Source organism: Clinocottus analis, unplaced genomic scaffold (genome assembly GCF_023055335.1).
Source record: "Clinocottus analis isolate CAN_PGR_092001 unplaced genomic scaffold, fCliAna1.0.p SCAF_8, whole genome shotgun sequence".
Classification (NCBI taxonomy): Eukaryota; Metazoa; Chordata; class Actinopteri; order Perciformes; family Cottidae; genus Clinocottus; species Clinocottus analis.
The window spans coordinates 17201596-17224081 of record NW_027176240.1 but is presented as its reverse complement, the minus strand read 5'-3'; the positions used below and the strand labels follow the sequence as shown (position 1 = coordinate 17224081).

Below are 22486 nucleotides of genomic sequence, written 5' to 3'. Positions count from 1 at the left end.
ACCCGCGACTGCTGCGCTGCCAAATGTTGCTACTTTTACTGGTGACAGGTTACTACCAAGCTGCTCGGCTCCATACTGTTCCCGTTAACTCCAAGGTGAACTCTTGTTGAAACACCGGCGAGGCTCAGCAGCTGCTTGTGCGCAGAGGGACTCCAGGTGGCGGCGGCCAAAAGGACCGGGATCTCCCGCTTCGCGAGCAGGTGTACTCTGAGGATTTTACCATTCCTTCACAGGGGGGTGGGAGGGGTGGGAGGCAGCTGGGATCCTTCTAAAGGTAACGCACACGCACACCCACCCCCTAATTCAATTGTTCAGTGTGCTATGGACTGTCCTCTGTGCCGTGTTTAGACTCGGACATCTCTGAAACTGAGCCTATTTCTGTGTTGACCGTTGAATTGAATTATCTTGACCTCTTGACCCTGTCTGGGTGTGCGCCGCGGAGTTTAGCCCCGCCCCCAGCCTCATCTCACTCAGCATATGTCCCATTTCTGATCATTACCGTTTTGTCGTTCGATCAGGGATCGCTGTGGCTGATCAAATCACGATAACAAGAGCACACGGGGATGCGGGAGTACTGCGCTTTTTTTTTTTTTTCCTTTCTGCGTGTTGATTTTTGTGTAAACCGACCCCCTCGCTATTATTAGATATGACTCGGTGGGCTTGGAGCCTGTTTTGCAAAGGATTAATGTACACAACAGCTGCGGCTTCAGGTCCGTTGGAAGGGCATCACCGTCTCTCCGGATTGCGCCGATTTGAGTGTCAGTGGCATTTGCAAGCCCTATCTCGTGTCTGTATTCAATAACTTGTTCATGCCGAGCGTCAAAAAAGTTGTGCAAAGACTAAACGTCACGCACAAGTGTTGGCATCAGGTGGAAGCTTGCTGTGTCCATCCGGTTCTGGATTGATTCAGGGCATGAACCTGATACCCTGCCGTGGCCATGCAGGAAGGCTGCAATATATATATATATATATATATATATATATATATATATATATATATATATATATATATATATATATATATATATATATATATATATATATCTCAAATTTAATATTATATATTTTATCTGAGCTTGAGCTCTTCCTCCTCTACTGTAGTCTTCCAAAGGTCTAAGACGTGTCAGTAAATTAAAAGACTGCACATGTCATCCTATTGACTGTCCTTCACAATGCTGCTCATTAGGGCATCTGCATACAATCGATCTGCAAATTAGTTTCTCAATAAACTGATAAATTGTTTGTTCTGTAAAGAAGATATAGCGGGAAAACGACCATCACAATCTCCCAAATGGACATCACGCGTGTTTGCTTTATGGGCTGATAAACAGTCCAAACCCCGAATAATGTAGTTTTGTATCAAAGCAAATATGGAAAAAAGATCATTTTAAGAAGGTTGAATTTACTTTTCTGTCAATCTAGTAATCACTTGCTTGTTTCGGTCCTTTTCAGTGCAATATGAAATTTAACTTTAAGAGTTCGTTCCATCCATCACAATGAACCTTTAATAACTTGATCTTTCTCAGTTACATTCATCACTAAACCTACCTAAAAATAAGCATTTGGGACGTTTCCACCCAAATTGTGAGTTGAATTGTGTGCGCATATATAATTGAACCTTGTTTCATTATTTCCAAAGCATGCAGGAGAACAACAGTGACCAACCACCGTTGCTGTCTCAGCTCTTGAGAGAGAGCTACCTGGCGGAGGCCACAGCCCAGCAGCGCCACAGCGAGATGAGCCGCTCGGACGCTTCCTCCTCGCGCCTTCAGATCTACGCTTCACTTAAAGGCAAGGCTGAGGACACTGTGGCACACAGTGATCCCCAGCTCCCTGACCTGTCCGCCTTCCTCAGCCAAGAGGAGCTGGATAAGAGTGTGAATCTGGCCCGCCAGGCCATCGGACATGAGGAGAAGGTGGAGGTCAAGGCCTCTGTCCCACCATTGACCCCCTCCGGCGTCTCATCAGCCTCTTCCTCTGAACCCCCATCTGTTGCCATCCCTTCTCCCGCCACCTCCGCTGCGCCCTTCACCGATCCGCCCTCTGAACTTAAAGAACTGCCAGCAGCACACGCGACACACACATCAGACAGAAAGGTGCACAAAGCGTCAGCGCGGCAGGAAAACATGAGCAGGAAAACAAGGGACACTGATGAGGGGTCCGACGAGGTGGAGAGGAACGCCCCGTACGGTCTGGAGACCCAGTCCAAGAAGGAGTTCCTTAACAAGGCAGCAGACTTCATAGAGGAGCTCTCCTCGCTCTTCAAGGCCAACAGCTCCAAACGGGTAAGGCTGAGATCGTCCAAATCCCACAGGAGTAGGAACCCGAACAAGAGCCAGAATGATGGAGACGTTTGTCCCCTCGGCCCGGACAACAGGGAGCGCTCCGTCATGCCCATGGAGGTGGAGAAGGAGAGACCCAGCCCCGCTGTTAGCGTCCAACCGGAGGCCCAGCTGGACTCTGTGTTTGGGCGGGTGGATTTTCAGGACAGCAGGATGACAGAAGAGCCGCAGTGTGACCGTGTTTCCCAGGAGGAGGAGGAGGAGGCTGGAAGCTGTGCCCTGACCAAAAGTGCGTACTCAGAGGAGCCGGCGTGTGAGCCTCCTTTCTTCATCCAGAAACTGAAAAGCAGAGAGGTTTCCGAGGGCAGCAAGGTCCAATTGGACTGCATTGTTAGAGGACTCCCTGTGCCTGAAGTCCGGTAAGGCAAACCATTTGCTAACGTTGGTTTATTTCTAGGTTTGCAGAAGATGCAGTAAGACGTTCTGCTTCCATGCTCTTTCCAAATGAGTCTCACTGAGAAGTGTCCGGGGAGATGTCACAGAGTACTTGAAGATCTGGATCCTCTTTCATTGACTTTTTCGTTACAAGAGTTTACGGCAAGATATTAGTTTCATTCAGTAAATTAGTCAAGTACAGTACTTTAGTATATATTTTGTGGGTTTTACTTTGCCAAAGTCTTTCCTTTTTATTTGCACATTTAACTACACTACATTTAAAGTAGAATACTTTAGTAATTCACTTTTTGCATCAAAAAATATATCATGCATATTCGTAGGTTTACGCGCCTAATAGTGGGCGTCTGAAAAATGAACTAACTCCACATGTCTTCAACAGTAAACAAGAAATATATTAATGCATCAATAAAAGTAATCTATTAGTATAACACTCGCAGGCGTCATTTTCCATTTGATACTTTAATACTTTCATATACTGAAGTGATATTTTTAACGCAGGACTTTAACTTGTAATGGAGTAATTACATATACTCCATCTGTACTTCTTCCATCTATATATACATATGCAGTATTCATACCTGATTGCGGCCGGTGGTTGAGTCAATAGTTTTGCTCTATATTGTTTAATAAACACTTTAAAATTATGTTTCAAAAATGTATAATGGCAAAGGTATTGCTTTTAGAGTTTTTAACTCAAATATATATATATATTTCTTTATTTATATCGTCAGTCAGACTCTGCGTTGTGTCAAAGATGGAGTCATGTCAGAGTCCTCAACAAAGCTGAAGGATTCTGACAAAGGGTTTCCAGAACCATTAGTTAAGATGAAGGATGTCTCGTTCTTGGGGGAGATCCAGCAAGAAGTGACGTGTGATGATAGCCAGCAGCTGTGTGTGTGTGTGATTGTGTGTGCGTGTGATCGTGTGTGTGTGTGTGTGTGTGTGCGTGCACACTAGTGGTTAGGGAAACGTTCAGGACAAAGGGTAATCACATTTGTCTCTTCATCTGATTCTAATCAGGGTGCCATTCTAACTAACAACATTTCAAAAGTACAGCTCAAGTAGTAGTACAAGTCGAGCGGAGGACATTTTGAAGACCACCACGACGTGATGTTTAGAGGCTGGACCAGCACTCCCAGGAACAAGAGAAGTCAACTGAAGCTGACATTTTAAGACACAGGGGCAACAGGCTTGTTAGTCGTCCGGGCAGAATGTCGCTCTCTGCCATTTTTAGACCGGACTGGCACTGTGAGCTGCAGTCGTCCTGATAATGGAACCGCCTGAGCTCTTGACAGGAGCATGAGGAGTTTGGTAAGATGATGATTATAACTGTTATTGCTCAACCACATGTTTATACGGTTTGTTTTGGGTTTCAGCGGCTTACAAATGTACAAGTCTGAAGATCTAAGTTGTGTTTTGGTGGCTTCTACTTAAGAAATGTTGCATACTTTGCAATATGTTCCAGCTTGGCTCTTATTTGACATATTCAGTGAGAGTAAAGCTATTTATACTGACTTAAGTTCGATATTTCCCTCCCGTAGCAACTATGATTTGAATGAGTCAAACTAGAGTGGTCAGGTTCATATTTCCCATCAGTTTGCAGGGGTGTTCTGTCATCGGCGTGTCAGAATATAGCATTGTGTGTCTACTGAGTCTATGTTTAGCATTATGCATATGTGTTTGGGTCAGCCAGTCAGAGCCCCCAGGCTCCAGCGGGGGGATCTCCTCCCTGGTTCTGAAGTCAAGAGGGAAAATAACCCTGACAGGTGCAGCGAGCGGGGCCTTTGCCACCTCCTCGACTACTCATGCTTTCAATTTAGGCCCTTGCTCATTGGAAATTTCATTGCTCGCCTCAGGCAGAACATTGACAGCCTGCTCCAGCTTCTCTGGTATAACTTGTCCGATTGCCTGCGTATGAAAAAGTGTTTCATATACCACGTGGTCCGTGAGCCCGGTGAAAACCCTGGACGTGATTGACATGCGATGACGTCTTGCCGGCGAGTAACGCGTCAGCTAATTCCTGTATGTTTATTGGCCGGATCTTATGAAGCACAGAGACCTCATCTGCTCAAAATAGATGTGCTTTGACGTAGAGGCTCCGGCATTATGTTGCTGGTCAGAACAGGAGAAATTACAGTAGTCTAATATTATAGTTTTACAAAGACTAAATAGACTACTTCCAACTGCAATGTACTGGTTGTTACTTAGCAGGACTAATGCCTGGTACGTAATGTTACCCACAGGAGAACGTTTTTATTGGCATAAATGACGATTTAACCCAATTGCTGCTCATGTATTCATGATTTGATAGATCACAACACTGATTATGGGCTATGACACGCCGACCTGGTTTGAGTCCAGCCAGAGACCTTACATACATGTCATCTCTTATTAATAAAGGCAACAAAAAAACTAAGGAAAACATCAGATTGTCTGCCGACACTGTTTTTATTAAACCCTCATTTTCATAACATCAACAGTTTGTTGAAGCTATGCGTCTTGTCTCACAGGGAACATGATAAGGCTCACTCATCAAAACATTTTTCTCTTGGTCTGCATAATTCTGCTGGATGGTACTAATCCAGGGCAACTATTAGGGAAGTGGCATTATGGGCCTCATAAATATGGTGTCAGAAGGTTAATAGGAAGAAAAGGAGAACTGTGTGAAGATAGGGTTTTAAATAATAAAGCCAGGGGAGGAATAGCCTACTGAATTAATAGCTAGTTCATGCTAAAATGGAAAATAAGTCAATTCCTTGCTGAAAATAGGTCGAGTAAAGTTACAGCGCAGATTGTACATACCTGAACATGGCAGTAACCATTTCATTCAAATACACACTAATACCCACCAACTTGTTGGTCGCACACTGAGGCTCACCACGTTGGTCCCGTCGTCATACTCGTCCACTTCTGACCAACATGTAAGGGGCGGTTCTATTTCAATTTTGAGAATATTGATTAAACCACATAAACGATAACCTGTGAGGGTTTATGTTTCCATTCGGTGTTTTTCTTTTCCAAAACACGCTGCGTGACCCTGCGGTCTGACAAACGTGTTGATGCAATTCCCTCCCCACAAAACATTTGCAAAGCTGACTTTTTGGATATTTAAAATCATGCATTGTTTACATGTTTACATGCATGTTCATCTGGTGGTCTCCTTCTGCCCCATGCATGCTCCTCATCATGCACGATACAAACAAGAGAGAGACGGACTCATTTAAAACTCCTACGAGTAGCTTTGAAGTGAAAAATAACCGAAAGAAATGATTGAAAGTGATGTCGTGTGCAATTGCACTGAGCAGTTTGGTGCCTCTGCTTCGTTGCAGGTGGTTCTGTGAGGGCAAGGAGCTGGAGAACAGCCCCGACATTCAGGTCATCACCAACGGCGAGCTGCACTCTCTGGTCATCGCAGAGGCCTTTGAGGAGGACACTGGCCGTTACTCGTGCTTCGCATCCAATTTCTATGGCACGGACTCAACGTCGGCGGAGATCTACGTCGAAGGTGATTCTGCTGTTTGTTTTTTTTGTTATCGACACTTGTGACAGTTCAGTGAAACACTGTTGGTGATGGTGTCTTGTGCACTCGTTTGTTCACACCGACAGGTGCCTCCTCGTCGGACTCTGAGGGGGAGCAGCACTTTGACGCCAATGTAGCCAAGTGAGTTTTCAGCACATTGCCATTGAGACCGTCTGTCACAAGAATTAAATTCAAAAAAAGCTGAATGAGACTGCTCCTTTTTTTTTCTCCCTCTGCAATTTTCAAAGACTGCAGAAGAAATCTTCACCGAGCCAATCTCTCTTTGCGGAAGAGGAAAAGTCTCCGTCGTCGCAGCCCGCGGCAGCCTCTGAGGCGCCAGAGGAGCGGATCTCCTCTCCAACAACGAACCCAAGAATCCCAGAAGCTCTTCTCCCCGCACTGACATCAGCCACCGTACAGCCAGGCCCAGAGCCCGCTCAGACACCTGTGGCATCCCCAGCTCACCCTGCTCAAGAGGAGGCAACAGTGTCACCTGTGCAAGTGTTTCCCACTTTGCCCGCTGGCGATACCGAACTTTCAGGAGCCCAGGAAGTGTCAACATCTGTCACAGCGGACACACCAGCACCACTGCACACATCTGCATCGAGGGCTGCAATCTCGGCTGCGCCGCCTCTCCTATCTGCTCCGACACAAACGCCCCGACTTGAGGTAGAAGAGCTGAAACAATTCCTTCCTCAATAAATGTTGTGCAAGGATTGTTTTTGTGTATTTGGATTGACACATCTTTGTTTTTATTCATTTCAGAGTCAAACCTCCGACTGCAACTGCCCGCAAGGGTTGGACGGCCAACCCATCATGGCGGCCCCTGTATTCACAAAGGTAAAAAAAAAAAAAAAAAAAAAAAAAAAGTCGTTCTCAACAGAATTCATGCCGCTGCGTTGTGTCACACGCTCATTGACGCAACATGCGCCCACTGTCGCGTCCCACCAGAGCCTGCAGGACCTCCTTGCGTCAGAAGGCCAGCTGGTGGTGCTAGAGTGCCGTGTGAAAGGGGTACCGCTACCCGGAGTGGACTGGTACAGGGAGGGTCAAATCGTAGAGGACTCTCCTGACTTCAGGATCCTGCAGAAGAGTAAGCTCTGCTGACAAGAAAAACAAACAAACAATGATGCTATAATCACAACATAATGTCCAAATTGACTGCTTTGGAGTGAATATTCTCGCAGGACCTCAAATTAATGTTGGTATTATTTTTTAAGTATTACACTTTGCTTGAATAGCGATTAGTGTACCGGATATTCATTTATTTTCCATCATTTTGCGAGACATTAAAACATTAGATGCTTTATTGTGAAGAAAAAAAATATTATTCATGATTCCTAAAATGTTACAAACTATTAATATCGCTGAAAACTATTTGCAGGTTACAACCGTGTTAACATGCAGAAATCTTATACTGTAAATGGTAACATCTCATAGGATGCTGTTGAAGTAAATCCAGCAGCATCAGTATATTTCTCAGAGAGAGAGAAAAAGAAAGCCAAATGAAACTATTCCTGCATCAACTGATTGTGAAATGTGATCAGTGATTATAACGCTTCAGAGAGGTGCTAAAACCGTAACATTTATCACCGTTTCATAATGATTTTGGTGCTTGCTTCTGTTTCAGAGCCCAGATCTCCAGCTGAATCAGGTACATGTCAAATGGAAGTGTTGACTTCACCAGAGCAGCTGCCAGTCTGTGTTTGATGCTGCAGTGTGTGCACATTAGTCTGCTCAAGTGTTTAGTCCTTGCTGAAGGCTACTGCCGTTCTTCTGTACATAAGCCAGGACTGCTTTCCCCTGGACCATATAAGGTAGTCTCTCATCCAGTGTCAAACCACCATGGCAGATCCTTTCAACCTGCTTTAGCTGCACATGGACTCTCAGCACAAGACAGTTATGTATTTTTCCTCAGTCCATTAAGACGCTCTAGTTGAGAAGTTCTAATATCGAGCAGTCGCACCACACCAACTTGATTATGTGAGTATCACTTCGTTGATTTGTTGTTTTACTTCCAGAGGGAATATGCACTCTGGTCATTGCGGAGGTCTTTCCTGAAGATTCGGGGATGTTTACTTGCACAGCGAGCAACAAGTATGGAACCGTGTCCAGCGGTGCGACGCTAAGGGTCAAAGGTAACGCTCCTGTTTTACTTTCAGCTATCTTGTATTCTTATGACTATGGAGCATGGACAGTACTGATGCGTACCTGTCTGCTTTCCATGAGGCATTGGCAACAACGGCAACCATGTGAGGCCTTTCAATCAAATCCAAGGTCCTTCATCAGCTCTCACCGTGAACCCTCAACCAGAGGTCACTGTGACCAACAGCACTAAGCCCCACTCCAGCACCATTCGCCTCGACCCGCTTGTCGCAAGCACCTTACGTCTGGACCCCTTGAGCACCAGCACCCTTCGCCTTGACCCCCATGGCTCCAGCATGTTGCGTCCAGACCTCTTCCGCACTAGTCTACGTAGTCTGGAACCGTCCAGCCTGAGCAGCGGCACCTGCCTCAGCTCTCGCAGCACCAGCACCCCAAACCACGATCCTCCCGGCCTCCCCCAGAACCCTCTTGGATCCGGTGGACCACAGAGCCGCGGACAGGTTTTTTCAAACCCAAAACCCTTCACTTCTCAATTTGCGGTTGAGACTTCAGCTGAGCACGAAGTGTTCACACCTTCGGTGACGTCGCCTGATACGAGCCCCAAAGTCAAGGGGACCCCAAACCATCAGAACGGGAGCTTCATTGTGGTGCCCCTCCCCGATCCCCCTCCGAACTCCTGCCTAAAGACAGGCGCCCAGACGAACCACAAAGACTCCCGCTTCGGCTCCAGGCATGTGCACTTCAAACTGCCCGAAGATGAGGAGGATGAACAAAGTGACGCATCCAGCCAGTTTGATGAGCTTCTCAACAGACCACCACCAGTGCTGGCTAAACCCAAACTGTGAGTAGAGCAAAAAAAAAAACCCCACACATGAGTCTTTTCTTGTTCGGTTGGAGGTCCCTCCTCCTCTAGCTCAACTAGTAGTCTGCAGTCAGTTGCAATTCATAATTGAATGCATGCAGGCTTCAAATGTGGACTTTCCGGCTTTCGAAAACAAAGGATGGCATTTTCTATTTGTAAGTGTACGTTCATGTCATATTTCTGATCATGCCACACATGAAATCTTTTGTGCTTAGATGAGCTGTTTACTGTTGTTTTTGTTCACTGTCGGCTTAAAACACAAAGATGAGCATGACGAGTTGTCCTATATTGTTTAATTTAGAAAAAGAATTGTAGCAATTTGACCAAAAACAAAACAAAAGCGAGCCTCCTGTTTAGACTGAAAGCTTAAAGAGCTTGGACGGTGTTTTGTTTGTCGGGTACTTGTTAGTAGCCCATAAAAGGGCAGAGTATTCTTCATGCTGACTTTGGCTCATTCCTGCTGTGGTTTACAGCGTGGACTTAATTTATGAGCGCAGTGCACTGAGCCGCTCTTGCTTTCACCATGTATAGTGTCATTTTTTTGGAAGTTCTTTTTATTTTATTTCTGCTTTGGTTAACAGGGACCCGGCCCAGCTCCAGCTCCTGCACAACCAGGTCCTCATGGAGCAGCTGCAGGAGACCGATCCTCAGACCCAAACCCACACCGATCCCCAGACCCACAGCCAATTACAGAGCCAGATCCAGCCCGAGGCCCAAGGCGCCAACGAAGGTCCTCCGTGGTCACCCAGAGTGCAGCGTGACTCCCATCCAGCACCCATCCAGCCCTTCCTTCACACCACGTCGCCCCCGCAGCAGACGCTCCACTCTGCACCTCCGCCGACCACCGCCCCCCCTGCTTCCTCTCTGAGCTCTGCTCCACCACTCAACACTACCTTTTCACCCCGTCTGAGTACTGCTCTGAGCTCCCCTCCTTCTGTTCCTCAGCTGAAGACTCCGTCCCTGTTGACCTCTCCTCCACCTGTGCCACAATTGAGAACAGCCCCCCCTCTCAGTGTAGCTCCCGTAACCCAGATGAACACCATCCATGCCTCCCACCTCAACTTCTCCCCTGCAGCTCTTGCCAGAACGGCACCTCCACCCCAATTTTACGCTCCTCCTGCACCAAAGCTTAGTCCGGCTTTTACCGGTCCGTCCTCGGCCTCACAGCAGGTCACCTCTCCTGCTGCCTTTCTGAGAAGCACCCACGCCTCCCTCATGAACCTCACCGCCACCTCCCACACCTTCAACTACACCCGGCCAAAAGAGTTCATAGCGGCTCAGGCCTTCTCGCCAGTGATGAGTCCTTCTCCGACCGAGTCACCGGTGCCTCTGCTCCAGGAGCTGGCCGCTGAGCTCAATTCCTCCGCGGCCAGCTCCCCTACTCTCCCGCCGTTCTCCCCGCCAGCCAGGATCTACCCCACGAGGGTGCTCAAGTCTCCCACCAGCCCTCCCTCCCTCGTGTCCTCACCCACGCCGGTGTCGGCGACATTCCTGAACAGCCTGTTCGCCATGAGAGCCCAGTCCCCTCCCCAGGCCTCCTCTCCCACGTCCAGCAGCTCCACCCCCAGTCCCATTCAGAACCCCGTGGCGTTCCTGAGCTCCGTCCTGCCGTCCCTGACCCAAAGTCAGCCCACCAACTCAATGGGCCTGCCCAGGGGAGCTCCTTTGGGGTACGCCCTCTCTGACGGACCACAATGCTCACGAGATCAGTGAACTGTCCCGCGCTCTGATCCACGTTTCCCTTCTGTTTTCTCAGGTTAAGAAGGAACGCCCCGAAGGCGCGCCTGCCGTCTATTGAAGACATTTGCGAAAGCAAAGAAATCCTTCTCCACGATATTGAGAAAAAGCTTCGACTTAAAGATGATGCTCCACATTTTGTACATCAACAGGTACTACTTGGTCTTCAGCTCTGCTTGATCTCTCCCCTTTGGACTGCTTCAGTTAATTACATATAATAATGCAAACTGCTACAGAAACCCAATTTATTTTCACTGAATTCTGGATTCAAGTGGATTTCAGCCATCATCACATCCTTGCTCATTAATGTAAATGAATGATCAGTTTGACATGATTTACACACACTCTAACTAGCAACTGTGTTAAGCTTTCAGTATGTGTAGTTACTGTATGTTAACCAATGACTGTGCAATATTTTCACTTGTCTCCAGGTTTCTTCTCAGATTTAAATATACACCTTTTGAAGATAATATAGACAGATATTTAAAAATGTAAAAGGATAAAGGGACATGAAATCGCTCAGATTGACTCTGAGGCAATGAGGAACTAGCATCAATTCAACAGAGCATCGTCCATCATTTCCTCCCCAGTTGTACACTGTTGTGTGTTCATGTAGTGTAACAACATGCTTATTAACAATTCACTTCTGTGTTATTCCATCAGTAGGCCTCTATGTTTGTGTGTAGACTGTGTGTCCTCATTCATCCCTATCCTCTCATAGAAGCCGAGTAATGAGGGGAAAACAGCGAGCAGACCCCTCGGACCAAACATTCCTGCTACTGTCATTAACTATGATGAGGTACAAGGGTCTTTCCTTCCAAAGCACTGGTTTGCTCAAGGCTGTATGGGTTATTAAAATGTTTCAGACCGAGATTAATAAACGTCATTGTCTAAATACCATGGTTAATATCTCTAATCAAGCATTCCAGCTTCTGTACTAATATATAACCTGCATTCAGTGTTGGGGAGTAATGAACTACAAAGTAGTTTAAAGGGACAGTACACCCCAAAATCCAAAATACACATGTTTCCTCTTCCCTGTGCTATATATCCGTTTAGATTGTTTTGGTGGGAGTTGCCTCGTTTTGGAGTTATCAACGGGAGATAAGTTCTCTCCATGCTCAATCCTCAAAGCGCCAAAAAATCAAACATTTGAAAATCTCAACAGCGATGTCTCTTTCCAGAAAGCACTGCCCAGAACGAGGTCTGTGGGTTATCTGGAGATACCGGGTCATGACTTCTGGAAAGAGACATTTAATAACCCATACATGCTGTTGAGATTTGTAAATATATAGATATTTTTTAATGTATTTTGGCGCTTTGAGTACCACAAGTCCCGTTTGTCCCGTTATATTCACACAAAGATTGTAAAACAGCGTTAGAGGGATGGATTTTGATTTTGGGGTTACGTGTCCCTTTAATCTACATTTTACAGTAGTTTGCTGTTAATTCAACAACATCCATACTTGCACAGTGATTCAAGTAGTTAAATTGCCTTTTCGCTGTTTTTTGTGCCGTTAACTACGAACACGAAGAGAAAAATTATGATTATTTAGTTTTATTGAACAGTTCCTTCTCTGAACCCCTGTGACCTGTCCTGTCCCCTTCTGATTTCAATACATTTGTCGGGCAGCCATCACCTCACACTTGACCTTTCACCTTTTGTGTCATGCCTGCATGCAAGTGCAAAAGGGCAGAAGTTCATTGTTTTCACCGAGTTGAAAGTTGACGATTTAGTTGTTTAAATTGTACAAGCTGTATTTGTAAGATCAGTGCTTTAGACAGTCAAATCTAAAATGTCGTCTAGAATATATATATATATATATATATATATATATATATATATATATATATATATATATATATATATATATATATATATATATATATTGTATGACCTGTAAACAAGTGCTTGTGTGTTAGTTTTTTGTACCATATTAAACATTTTACATGCATTAAGTTTCTTTAGTTAAGCCGGGTTGCTTTGCTTTAGCTGAGCTGCTTTTTGTGTGACGTAATTGGTAGTTTGCAAAGCTTTGCTTTCAAAGTAGCTTTCCCAACACCGCCTGCATTCATTGAGTAAATGCCCTGGAGCATCTCTACTGTTGTGCTGTGCTGCATTCTCCACTTTTGACTTACATTCAACATCATTTACACTGATGTTTGCATTTCAGGTTTTTGCAAAAGGTCCAAGTGTTTAGAGATTTGAGTTCTGTATTGTTACTTTAATAACATAAATGTTCGTAGATGCACGTTATATCATGTTCCTGAATATTGCATACCCCTCCGAGAGCACTTGTTGCGGTGTGCAGTGTGATTTGTGTTAAGCTTCAATGTCCAAGACGGACGAAATACAAACGTGGACTACGGCGATGACTTTCATGTGGTGGGTTTTACTTTTTCAGGCATACAAAGTTTCCAATTTCGAGCAGAGGCTAATGAGCGAGATCGAATTTCGTTTGGAGCGGACGCCGGTGGAGGAGTCAGACGATGAGGTGCAGCATGATGACGTCCCCACAGGAAGATGCATTGCTCCCGTATTTGACAAGAAGCTGAAGAACTTCAGAGCCATGGAAGGCGTGCCTGTCACTTTGTCATGTAAAGTGTTGGGAATCCCCTCTCCAAAGGTGAGGGGTCAACAACTGTGCTGCACAAATGACAGCGTGCGCGTGTCAATTTCATCTCAATTGTATTCTCCACATGTGTGTCTCTCATCAGGTTTACTGGTTCAAGGATGGCAAGCAGATCGTGAGAAAGAAAACCCATTACAAGAAGATAAGAGAGGGCGATGGGACCTGTGCTCTACACATCGAGTCCACGACCAATGACGACGACGGCAACTACACCGTCATGGCAGCCAATCCTCAGGTGATACTTCACACTTCCTGTTTATACTGTCAAAGCCTTCTCACCAGCCGCAAAATTCTGATATTTCATCTTTCATGACCATCAGGGACGAATAAGCTGCTCGGGTCATTTGATAGTCCAAACGGGGCCTCCCCGAAACCGACTGACGCCCATTCATTCTCAGAGGTGAGCAGCACTGAGTGTGCAGTGTGACCTGCAGAGGTAAGAAGAGGCCCTCTGCGGCGTGAGGAACCGGCCAGTTATTGATGTTCCACCCTGGCAAGAGTAATGATTTGTGATCGTGTGTGTCTTGACCAAAATGCTAACGCAGACCACGAAAAAGACGAAACGTGGGTGAACGTCAAAATTGTGTGTTCGTGCCCCACAACATTCTCTGCTCCCGTTTTCGTTTAGGGTGCGAGCCCGCATACAGGAAGTCGAAAGTGAGCAAACCCAGGAGCAAATTTTTCGGCCTCACTTCCTCCAGGCTCCGGGGGACATGCTGGCTCATGAAGGAAGACTATGTCGACTAGACTGTAAGGTAGGCAGCAGGTCCTGGCGTGCAGTGGGAAGATATTTCATTTTTGCTTCACTTTACTTTCCACATTTTTTATGTATTTTTTTTTGTCCTACAGGTGAGCGGCCTCCCCAACCCAGAGCTCATGTGGTTGGTCAACGGGAGGCCAATCTATCCAGACCATTATCACAAGATGCTCGTGCGGGAGAACGGCATCCACTCTCTAGTCATTGATCCTCTGACACAGAACAACGCCGGCACGTACACGTGCATTGCCAGCAACAAAGCAGGGCAGAGCTCCTTTAGTCTAGAGCTTAAAGTTGTGGGTAAGGACTGGACACAGTCAATGAAAAGGAATGAAATGCTCGTACACTAACCAGTTGAATAACAGCGTCATGTCCCATGCCCTGTTCGGAAGTTCACGCAAGTCTTGTCCACTTCAGAGAAAGAGATGAAGCATCCTCCCCAGTTTGTGGAGAAGCTGCAGAACATTGGTATTCCTGATGGGACACCGGTCAGGCTGGAGTGCCGGGTGGTGGGCATGCCCCCTCCCGTCATCTTCTGGAAGAAAGACAATGACACCATTCCTAAAACTAAGGGCAGAATCAGGTCAGTAGGAGTTTTGACCCTCTCCGCGTAGCTGTTTGAGTAACTTGCATTACAACCTGATAGTATCAAAGGTACCTAATGAATTCTCCATGATCCGTTTATTTCAGCATGACCCAGGATGCAACCGGATATGTGTGTCTCCTTATCCAGCCAACATCGAAAGATGATGCTGGCTGGTACACGGTGTCGGCAAAAAACGATGCTGGAGTTGTGTCCTGCACCTGCAGACTTGATATCTACGGTGAATATTCTGTACAGCCGTGTGACTATCAGCTTTATTAAGAAATGTGCCTCATTTTGGTAGTAATACTAGCTATCTGCTGCGCCTTTAGCTCAGTGGCATCAGAGCATCCCCGCGCCCATGAAAAAGGCTCCGCGTACAGGCGGCCGCTACGCAGCTCTGACGGGCCAGGGGCTCGACGTCAAGTCAGCTTTCCCCACGTCGGAGAACAACCCCATCCTGTTCTCCAGCTCCCCTCCTGAGGTCATGCTGGAGAGCGAGGAGCTGTGACCCTGCAGCGTGACGGCGACCCCCTGACCTGGGGTCATAAGAACAACAGCAGACCGCCATGTGATTTGTGTGATGCGTTTGAAGTGATACTCAGAGTAGAATGGCAACGGAGTATTGTGTTAAAGCTATCGGCACGGATAGTGAGTTTGTCACCATTCCTATTTACTCAAGTCATATGAAACCTGTTTCACACACATAAAAACTGATTCGCAAAGTCTTAGCTCATGAGCCATTAGTGGGGTTGAATAGTGTTTTGAATGCCTCACGTGTTTCTACATCATATTTAGCTACGATTGTGAGCTGCTGGATGTTGGTTCTTAATTGTTGATCCTGTTCTCAAAGTGGTACAAGCACTGCTAATTTGTATTGCAAATAATATATACCTGAACTTGTTGAAATAGTTTATATGACATTTTGATAAATATAAACTTATTTATTAATAATCACAGTTAGTTCAGAGTACAATAATAGACATTTGAATGTGCCACTCAGAGCAGTTTATTTAAATGGCTCCAGCAAGGTGGGATTCTTTCTACCTACTGAGATAATGTCTTGATGTTCATCACTGGTTCATAATTTTGCACCTGTTTTTTTTCATGTGCATGCCGCAGTCATAGTAATATGCTGTGAGGTGACTCAAATTCACGGTCACTAGTTTAAACACAAAAGATTTCTTCAAATATGTTTTGCTTTCAGGTGATTTAATTTAACGTATCTCGATCGTGTCTCCAGTTCGAGATGCAGGAATGAGTCGGATGAGACTAAACGTTCTTTGTTTTGTGGAAAGACAGGCTGGGGGCCTTTGCTTTGAAATGATGCCAACAAGTCCAACAGAGGTTATAATTTAACTTAGTTAATTCATTCATTCATTTCAAAGTCGGTTTAAAAGATATATTGAAGAAAAGCACATACTCAACTGATGTAAAGTTGCACTTTGTAAAATAGTTTTGTCCCTCTCAGAATAAAGTTATATTTATTCAAACAAGTGGTATGTTTAGTTTGGAACAGGTGGGTATAAGTCTGCATTCTCCTTCGTGAATCTTTACAGATAAAGTTCAGAGTGTTTTATTTCTTTCCTCTTTAGTCGTCAATGCAGGGACAGCGTTTAGATTTCAAAGACGGGGGAGGCAGTGCTGTGTCACAAACCAGGACAGTTGCTATTGCCAACAACTCTTCCTGCTGAGTTACACACACGATAAAGGATTTCCAAAAAATACAAATCAACTTTCATGACTGTGTTAAGTGAACAGGCACAGTGGTGGATTGTCTGTGCTTGTATGAAATGATTAAAAAAAAAACAAATACTATGAATTCAACATTGCTATCCCCTATGGCTGGCTAACTTGAAGATATTCTAACATTACCCCACTATAAATACCGACACTTTTACAATAGATAACCTAATATAGAGTCTCCAGTTTTTTATTTTATTTTCATATATAAAATGGAGGGGTCCAGCACTGTAGGGGAGACACGCCGCCCGTGTCCTCCGCAGTAATTTACGCCCTTTGGTTAACTGATAGTTTGCTCTGACATTCATGTCAGTTGAAATCTTTTTTTCTTTTAGCTATCATTGCTAAAAAAAAAAATTGTATGACTTTGCTGCAAACGGAGCTCTATTAGCTTAAACTGATTCCAAACAAATAGGAAAGCTCTGAAGCCAATTAGGCATTGCTAATCAGTCCAATTATAGGGGAAGAGAGTTCAAATAGGCATAAAATTGCATTCACCTTATGTGACCTAATTAGACTCAGAGCCTCATCTGACCAGCTGCCAAGCCTACTTGTTAACTGAGTGCTGCATGTGTGGCTGAGGAGTAAATATCTCTGGGCTTTGAATGAGTTGCGGTTTGGTTTTTGAAAAAACATTGGATTTTTTTTTTTTTGAATGATTCATCAGTCGTAGCTCACTTATACTGGATCTTGCCGCGATGTTTCAAATACTGTTTCAACTTTTCCAATTGTGCGCACTTGATTTAATAATAAACAGTAATCTCTTGAACAAGAAAAGTTCCCATATTGGAAACGAAAACACGTGTGATGCGTTTACCTCTTTGCGCATTAAAGTGAAGCGTGAGCTTACTGCCACTGCTCTTTTGAACTAATCCAGTGCTGATAATGAGATTTATCAAGTCAAACCACACACATGCAGAAGGACTCCTTTTCCTACACTTTCTCCTGTGCTGAAACATACGCTTTATGCCCTAATCTCCATTTCTCCATAAGGAGATCTGGATTTACAAGGATACATGCTTCCGTCAGAGCAGACGGGTCACTCCTCAGTTGTGACATATGGCTTTTGACAGAAAGCATGTCTCAGCCACCAGACAAGCCAATCATATGAGTGGTTGTAAAAAATGAAAAAAAAAAAAAGAGTGGAAGACACGTAAGAGCCGCGCCACGTCTGAGACGAGGCCCTCAGACAAGCAGCAGCAGCTGGCAAACTACATCAATCTGTAATCAATGAACCAACTGGTAGATGGGATTATATGCCTAATTGCACAGCTAACCGGTCCATCCCAAAATGACCAGACAGCATCAGCTTGTGTCCATGACCCAATACCAGAGACAGGCATTATTCCAGGCCTCTGACAGTGATAAATCATTCATAACCTGCCCCTACAGCCAAGCTTTGAGCTCAGCACAGTGACAGGAGCTCACAAAGGATGGCACCAGAAAATGAAGCAGAAATCAGATCCTTTACTTCAGTTAAAGTTCCAATATTAGCATGTAAAAAGTACTTAGTAATTTACAAATTGTTTTACTTTTAAGGTATGTAATGGAAGTATTACAAAATGCATTTAGGTATCAAAAGTAGTCATGCAGAATGTTTCCTTTTTTACAGCGCAACATTGTCAGATATTACTACTATTGATGAATTAATTTGTAGATTCAGTCTGCAGTTCAAACTAATTAATTTGATTCAACTAATCAAAACTGGGTATTTTATGACAACTGCTGGCTCATTATGTTATATATTAAATCTGATTAAAGTATTGTGCTGACAGTCAACAGTGTGTTTGTGTGTGTGTGTGTGTGTGTGTGGAACAGAGGACGATCCATCCTCCTGAATTACACAATTTAATGTTAGCAGATGGGAAGGACAGACAGACAAATTATTCTGTCTATCTAATTTTTCACGGGCCACCACACAGATCAATTATTTATTTCACATGTGGTCCCAAGCATGAAAGGAACCTTAATGCATCCCACATACTGTGATTCATTAAGACCACCGCACTGATAAACATGGTATATAGTAGAAGAACTTTCGGCTGTTTCACATGTCCGTAAAGTGCTCTCCAAAATCTCAGATGGCGCAATAATCTGTGCACCATCTTGGCCCATATTGTTTGGGAGCATAATCCCTCTATGTGCTGTTAAAACCCCTCAGGTTATGGGCCACACTTCAACCTCTGTTGCCTCAGGCTAATCTCAGATTATGGTTATTATCGCATGCACACTAGTTACATGAGAAGTGAAAGGGCCCGTCTTGGTGGATTATTAAAACCTGATAGACGTCTGGCCAAAAGGCTTCCAAAGATTTCATATCAAATGTTATAAATAAATACACCAGGCAGCTAAATACAAAAATGATTTAATATACAAGGTTGTTACAATTTTGAAGCAGAACATATTTAAGGTTGTAAAATAGGGATTCATCAAGAAATATGAAACTATTAATATGAATTATACCAGTAGTTCTCAACCTTTTTTTCAGCTGCAAAAAATAATAATAATAATAATAAACTTCCCTTGCAAAGCATTCTTGGTTGAGAAAAATAAATCTAATACACAATGCCATCAGTGTCTGATTTAATATACAATATATAACATTCCTTTTATGAATTTACACTTATATTTGATTGAATACCTAATAAATAGCACATTTTAAGGATTTTTTAATGGATGTTACTTTTACATATCTATTTTTTTTTAATTCTCACGTACCCCCAAAGTACCACTGAATTATACAATGAGGTGAGATATTCTATGCTACATGTAAAAGTACATTTTAATTATTGTAAATTCTTAATCAGATAAAAAAAATACAGGAGTGTTTTTATTGACATTCTAGACACATTTGTGTAGTTTAATGAATTTGCTAATGCCTGGCAGTAATAACAATACATAACAATAACATTGCAATGTATTAATGTATATCTCAATTAAGAGTTCAGGCCTTAATTGCCGGGTTTATATTGACTCTCTTCAAAGTTTGTCTGCACTATCAGCTGTGCTGAGTTGTGCATCCAGATGGTAGACTTTTGGTGTTTGTGACACATGGCCCTGAGTGAAGCCATGGCCAGATAGCCCAGCCCAAGATAATTGGAATTTCATTAAGGTTTTGTTTGTGCGTGTGTGCACTGAGTGGGTGTGCGTGTGAGTGTGTGTGTGTGTGTGTGTGTGTGTCTTGAGAGTGGGTGTGGGTGTTTATGAGTCTGCATGGGTGTGTTTCTCTATATGCAATGTTGAGGATGGGTAGTGGGGGGTGGGGTTCAGGGACTCCACCTGCTGCCACCTGTTCATCTGCTCCGTCTTATAAAAGCTGCTCCCTCACTGTCTCCGGGATCACAGACACCTTGGACTCTTCAGGCTGTAACTCAGGGAGTGACAAATATCTGACACAAAGGACACACAATTTGGACATCAGCCAGGCGGTAACATCCAGGCGACCTCTGAGGAACCCCGAGGCCCAAACGTGTAGCTGAGTTTTCTGACCGCGGCGGTTTGATTCTTCGAGCGAACAACATCATGAAGTCCCGGCGACCCAGCTGCACTGACTCTGGATCCGAGTCCTCGGAACCGGACTCGCAGAGCCCGGAGAAATTCGAGACCGTCACGAGGCGACGGTCGGCCGCCAACGCCAGAGAGAGGAAGAGGATGCAGGGTCTGAACACAGCCTTCGACTCCTTACGGAAAGTGGTCCCCCAGTGGGGTCAGGACAAACAACTGTCCAAGTATGAGACCCTGCAGATGGCCCTCAGCTACATCATGGCCCTCAACCGGATCCTGACAGACGCCAGGAGGCACAAGGCTCCTCACAGTCAGTGGCTGGACCTGCAGTTTGACTGCGCGCAGCCTGAAAACTACCCCTGCCTCATGAGGTACGACTCTCCCACCGATCAGGACTACATCAACTCATCGTTCTCATATCAGTTCGATGGTCACCAGGTCCACGCATAAACTGCTGCCGTGTGGTAGATCATCAGTCATGTTGTTGGATGTGAGTGACAATGTGAAGATTTCTCCTCCAGTCCAGGAGAAAGTAAATACATTTGTATTGCATTATTTTCTTCTTTATTATTTTGTCATTTTTGCAAGGAAACCCAGCAATGTTGAGCATTTTTTTTATGTTCGAAGTATAGCAATCGCAAAAATGTAATGTTGTTATGATGACCACTAGATTGTATTAAAGATGCATGATAATGTGTATTATTTTTTTAAGTTATTTGGATATGGCCCTAAAATGTTGTGCAATTTTAAATGGATTCTGAGAAAATCTTTGTGGTCTTAGTTGCGTAGTTAAAGTCAATATGTAACTATTTTTGTCGAAGTGTAATGGCGTTTGTAGAGATGAAAAATTATGTTATTCTTCACATGTAGACCTCTATTTTGTTGAATTATAGGTTTTGATCAAAAAAATAAAACTATTTTGTAAGAAAGAACGTTTGTCTTGATCTTCATTATTTTCTGTAACAAAGGTTATTACACGCCAAGTAAGCAATTTTAACTACACAAAGCTGATTCCTTTTTTCCCTTTGAAACCTTTAAAAGGTATTTCAATTGCAAACTTTAACCCTGACTAATTGAAAATGGCAATAGTACAGTTTACCGCATACTTTTTTTATTTCAATAAAAAACACATTGTTAGAATGCGCTGACATTTTAACCCTCACAATCTCACTTTGTCTCCTTTGTGTGGTAATAAAACTTAAAACTAATAAAACAAGGATTGTCAAGGAGAACAACTCATTTACAGCACATCCTTTGTTTTGTGTGTCAAGTGCTCAGTAGAAGAAATGGCTGCCCATGTCTGCACACTGGGGAATAAATCCTCCTTTTGTCCTGAGCTCCTGCGCTCTGAGATAAGACTGCTTTACGTCAAAGGGGAACAAAAATATAAACATTTAAAATAGACTCATGTTGGGAGGAGGGTTGTGTGGACGGCACACCAAGGAAATACACTTTTCTTTTCTTGAATAGTCTCTCTCCAAAAATAGGTTTCTTGGGAGTTAAAGACTTATGCTATGACGCTAAGTACAGCTCCACTAAGTCGCAATGTGATCCACAACTGTCCGTTGCTGGAGCCACGCAGCGACCGATATAAATGGCAATCATCGGCCACTGAAAAGTGATGGTCATAGGTTTAAAAAAAAGTTTGAATGGTGGCACAAGCCACAGCAGATTAAGGAAGCCTGTGTGCCAGATCCTGCCACAGCTTCAGAGGGGGAGCAGAAATTAAACTCTATTGTGTGGTAATGGCTGTGTGTAATCGCTCTGTTCACAGCCACTGAAGCATGAACGCCCGCAGCGGGAGCCAAACTATATCTGCATTAAGTATAAGACATCTACAGGAGTGCATTAAATGTATTGTCCAACCGCTAATACACTATACGTATCTTCTTAGCCTGCCGTTGTTTTGGGTTGGACGACTTGGAATTGTGTTGTTTCTAACTCTTGCCATGTCAAAATAAACAAACACACACAAATATGAATAGATATCACATGCCAAATCACAGAAGGCCTAAATTAAATTAGTACTCATTAGTTTTTTTTTGCTGAACTCTTTGTTGAGGAGCACTTCCTGTATACACGAGTGGCAAGTGTCGCGGGGGGCTTGTGGGGTTGCAAAGAGAATTGGATAACAGACGAAGAACGCTTGATACAGATGGTCACAGCGATTCATACGCCCCGACGAATGTTTGCATACTTAATAAATGCTTTCTGACAGTTGGCGTGTCAAAAATGAATAGATGGCAGAGTCAAAAGTGCGTAATCGTAATGAGACCATCAGTGACACTGCAATTGCGCTCCTC

General features: G+C 44.2%; 2 protein-coding genes across 4 annotated transcripts; both read left to right on the top strand.

The window, feature by feature from the left end:
* Nucleotides 1-1640: 1640 nt before the first annotated feature.
* mypn (myopalladin) lies at nucleotides 1641-17403 on the top strand. Of its 3 annotated transcripts, XM_068567829.1 has the most exons (20): nucleotides 1641-2701; nucleotides 6068-6243; nucleotides 6345-6399; nucleotides 6507-6927; nucleotides 7024-7098; nucleotides 7210-7351; nucleotides 7889-7912; nucleotides 8280-8396; nucleotides 8488-9205; nucleotides 9808-10896; nucleotides 10983-11115; nucleotides 11685-11762; nucleotides 13369-13590; nucleotides 13682-13831; nucleotides 13917-13996; nucleotides 14225-14351; nucleotides 14446-14653; nucleotides 14771-14936; nucleotides 15044-15177; nucleotides 15269-17403. In XM_068567829.1, exons 1-20 carry the CDS (start codon nucleotides 1641-1643, stop codon nucleotides 15445-15447), a joined length of 5355 nt encoding a protein of 1784 aa, XP_068423930.1. In that variant the 3' UTR covers nucleotides 15448-17403. The 3 variants fall into 3 exon arrangements, with proteins under 3 accessions (XP_068423930.1, XP_068423929.1, XP_068423931.1); XM_068567828.1 differs by having other exon boundaries at nucleotides 7024-7351; XM_068567830.1 differs by lacking the exons at nucleotides 1641-2701; nucleotides 6068-6243; nucleotides 6345-6399; ... (1 more) ...; nucleotides 7024-7098; nucleotides 7210-7351 and having other exon boundaries at nucleotides 7899-7912; nucleotides 8282-8396; nucleotides 15269-17397.
* Nucleotides 17404-20201: 2798 nt separating this feature from the next.
* On the top strand, nucleotides 20202-20633 carry atoh7 (atonal bHLH transcription factor 7). The gene has a single exon (XM_068568743.1). The coding sequence runs from the start codon at nucleotides 20202-20204 to the stop codon at nucleotides 20631-20633; it is 432 nt and encodes a 143-aa protein (XP_068424844.1).
* The last annotated feature ends 1853 nt before the right edge of the window (nucleotides 20634-22486 follow it).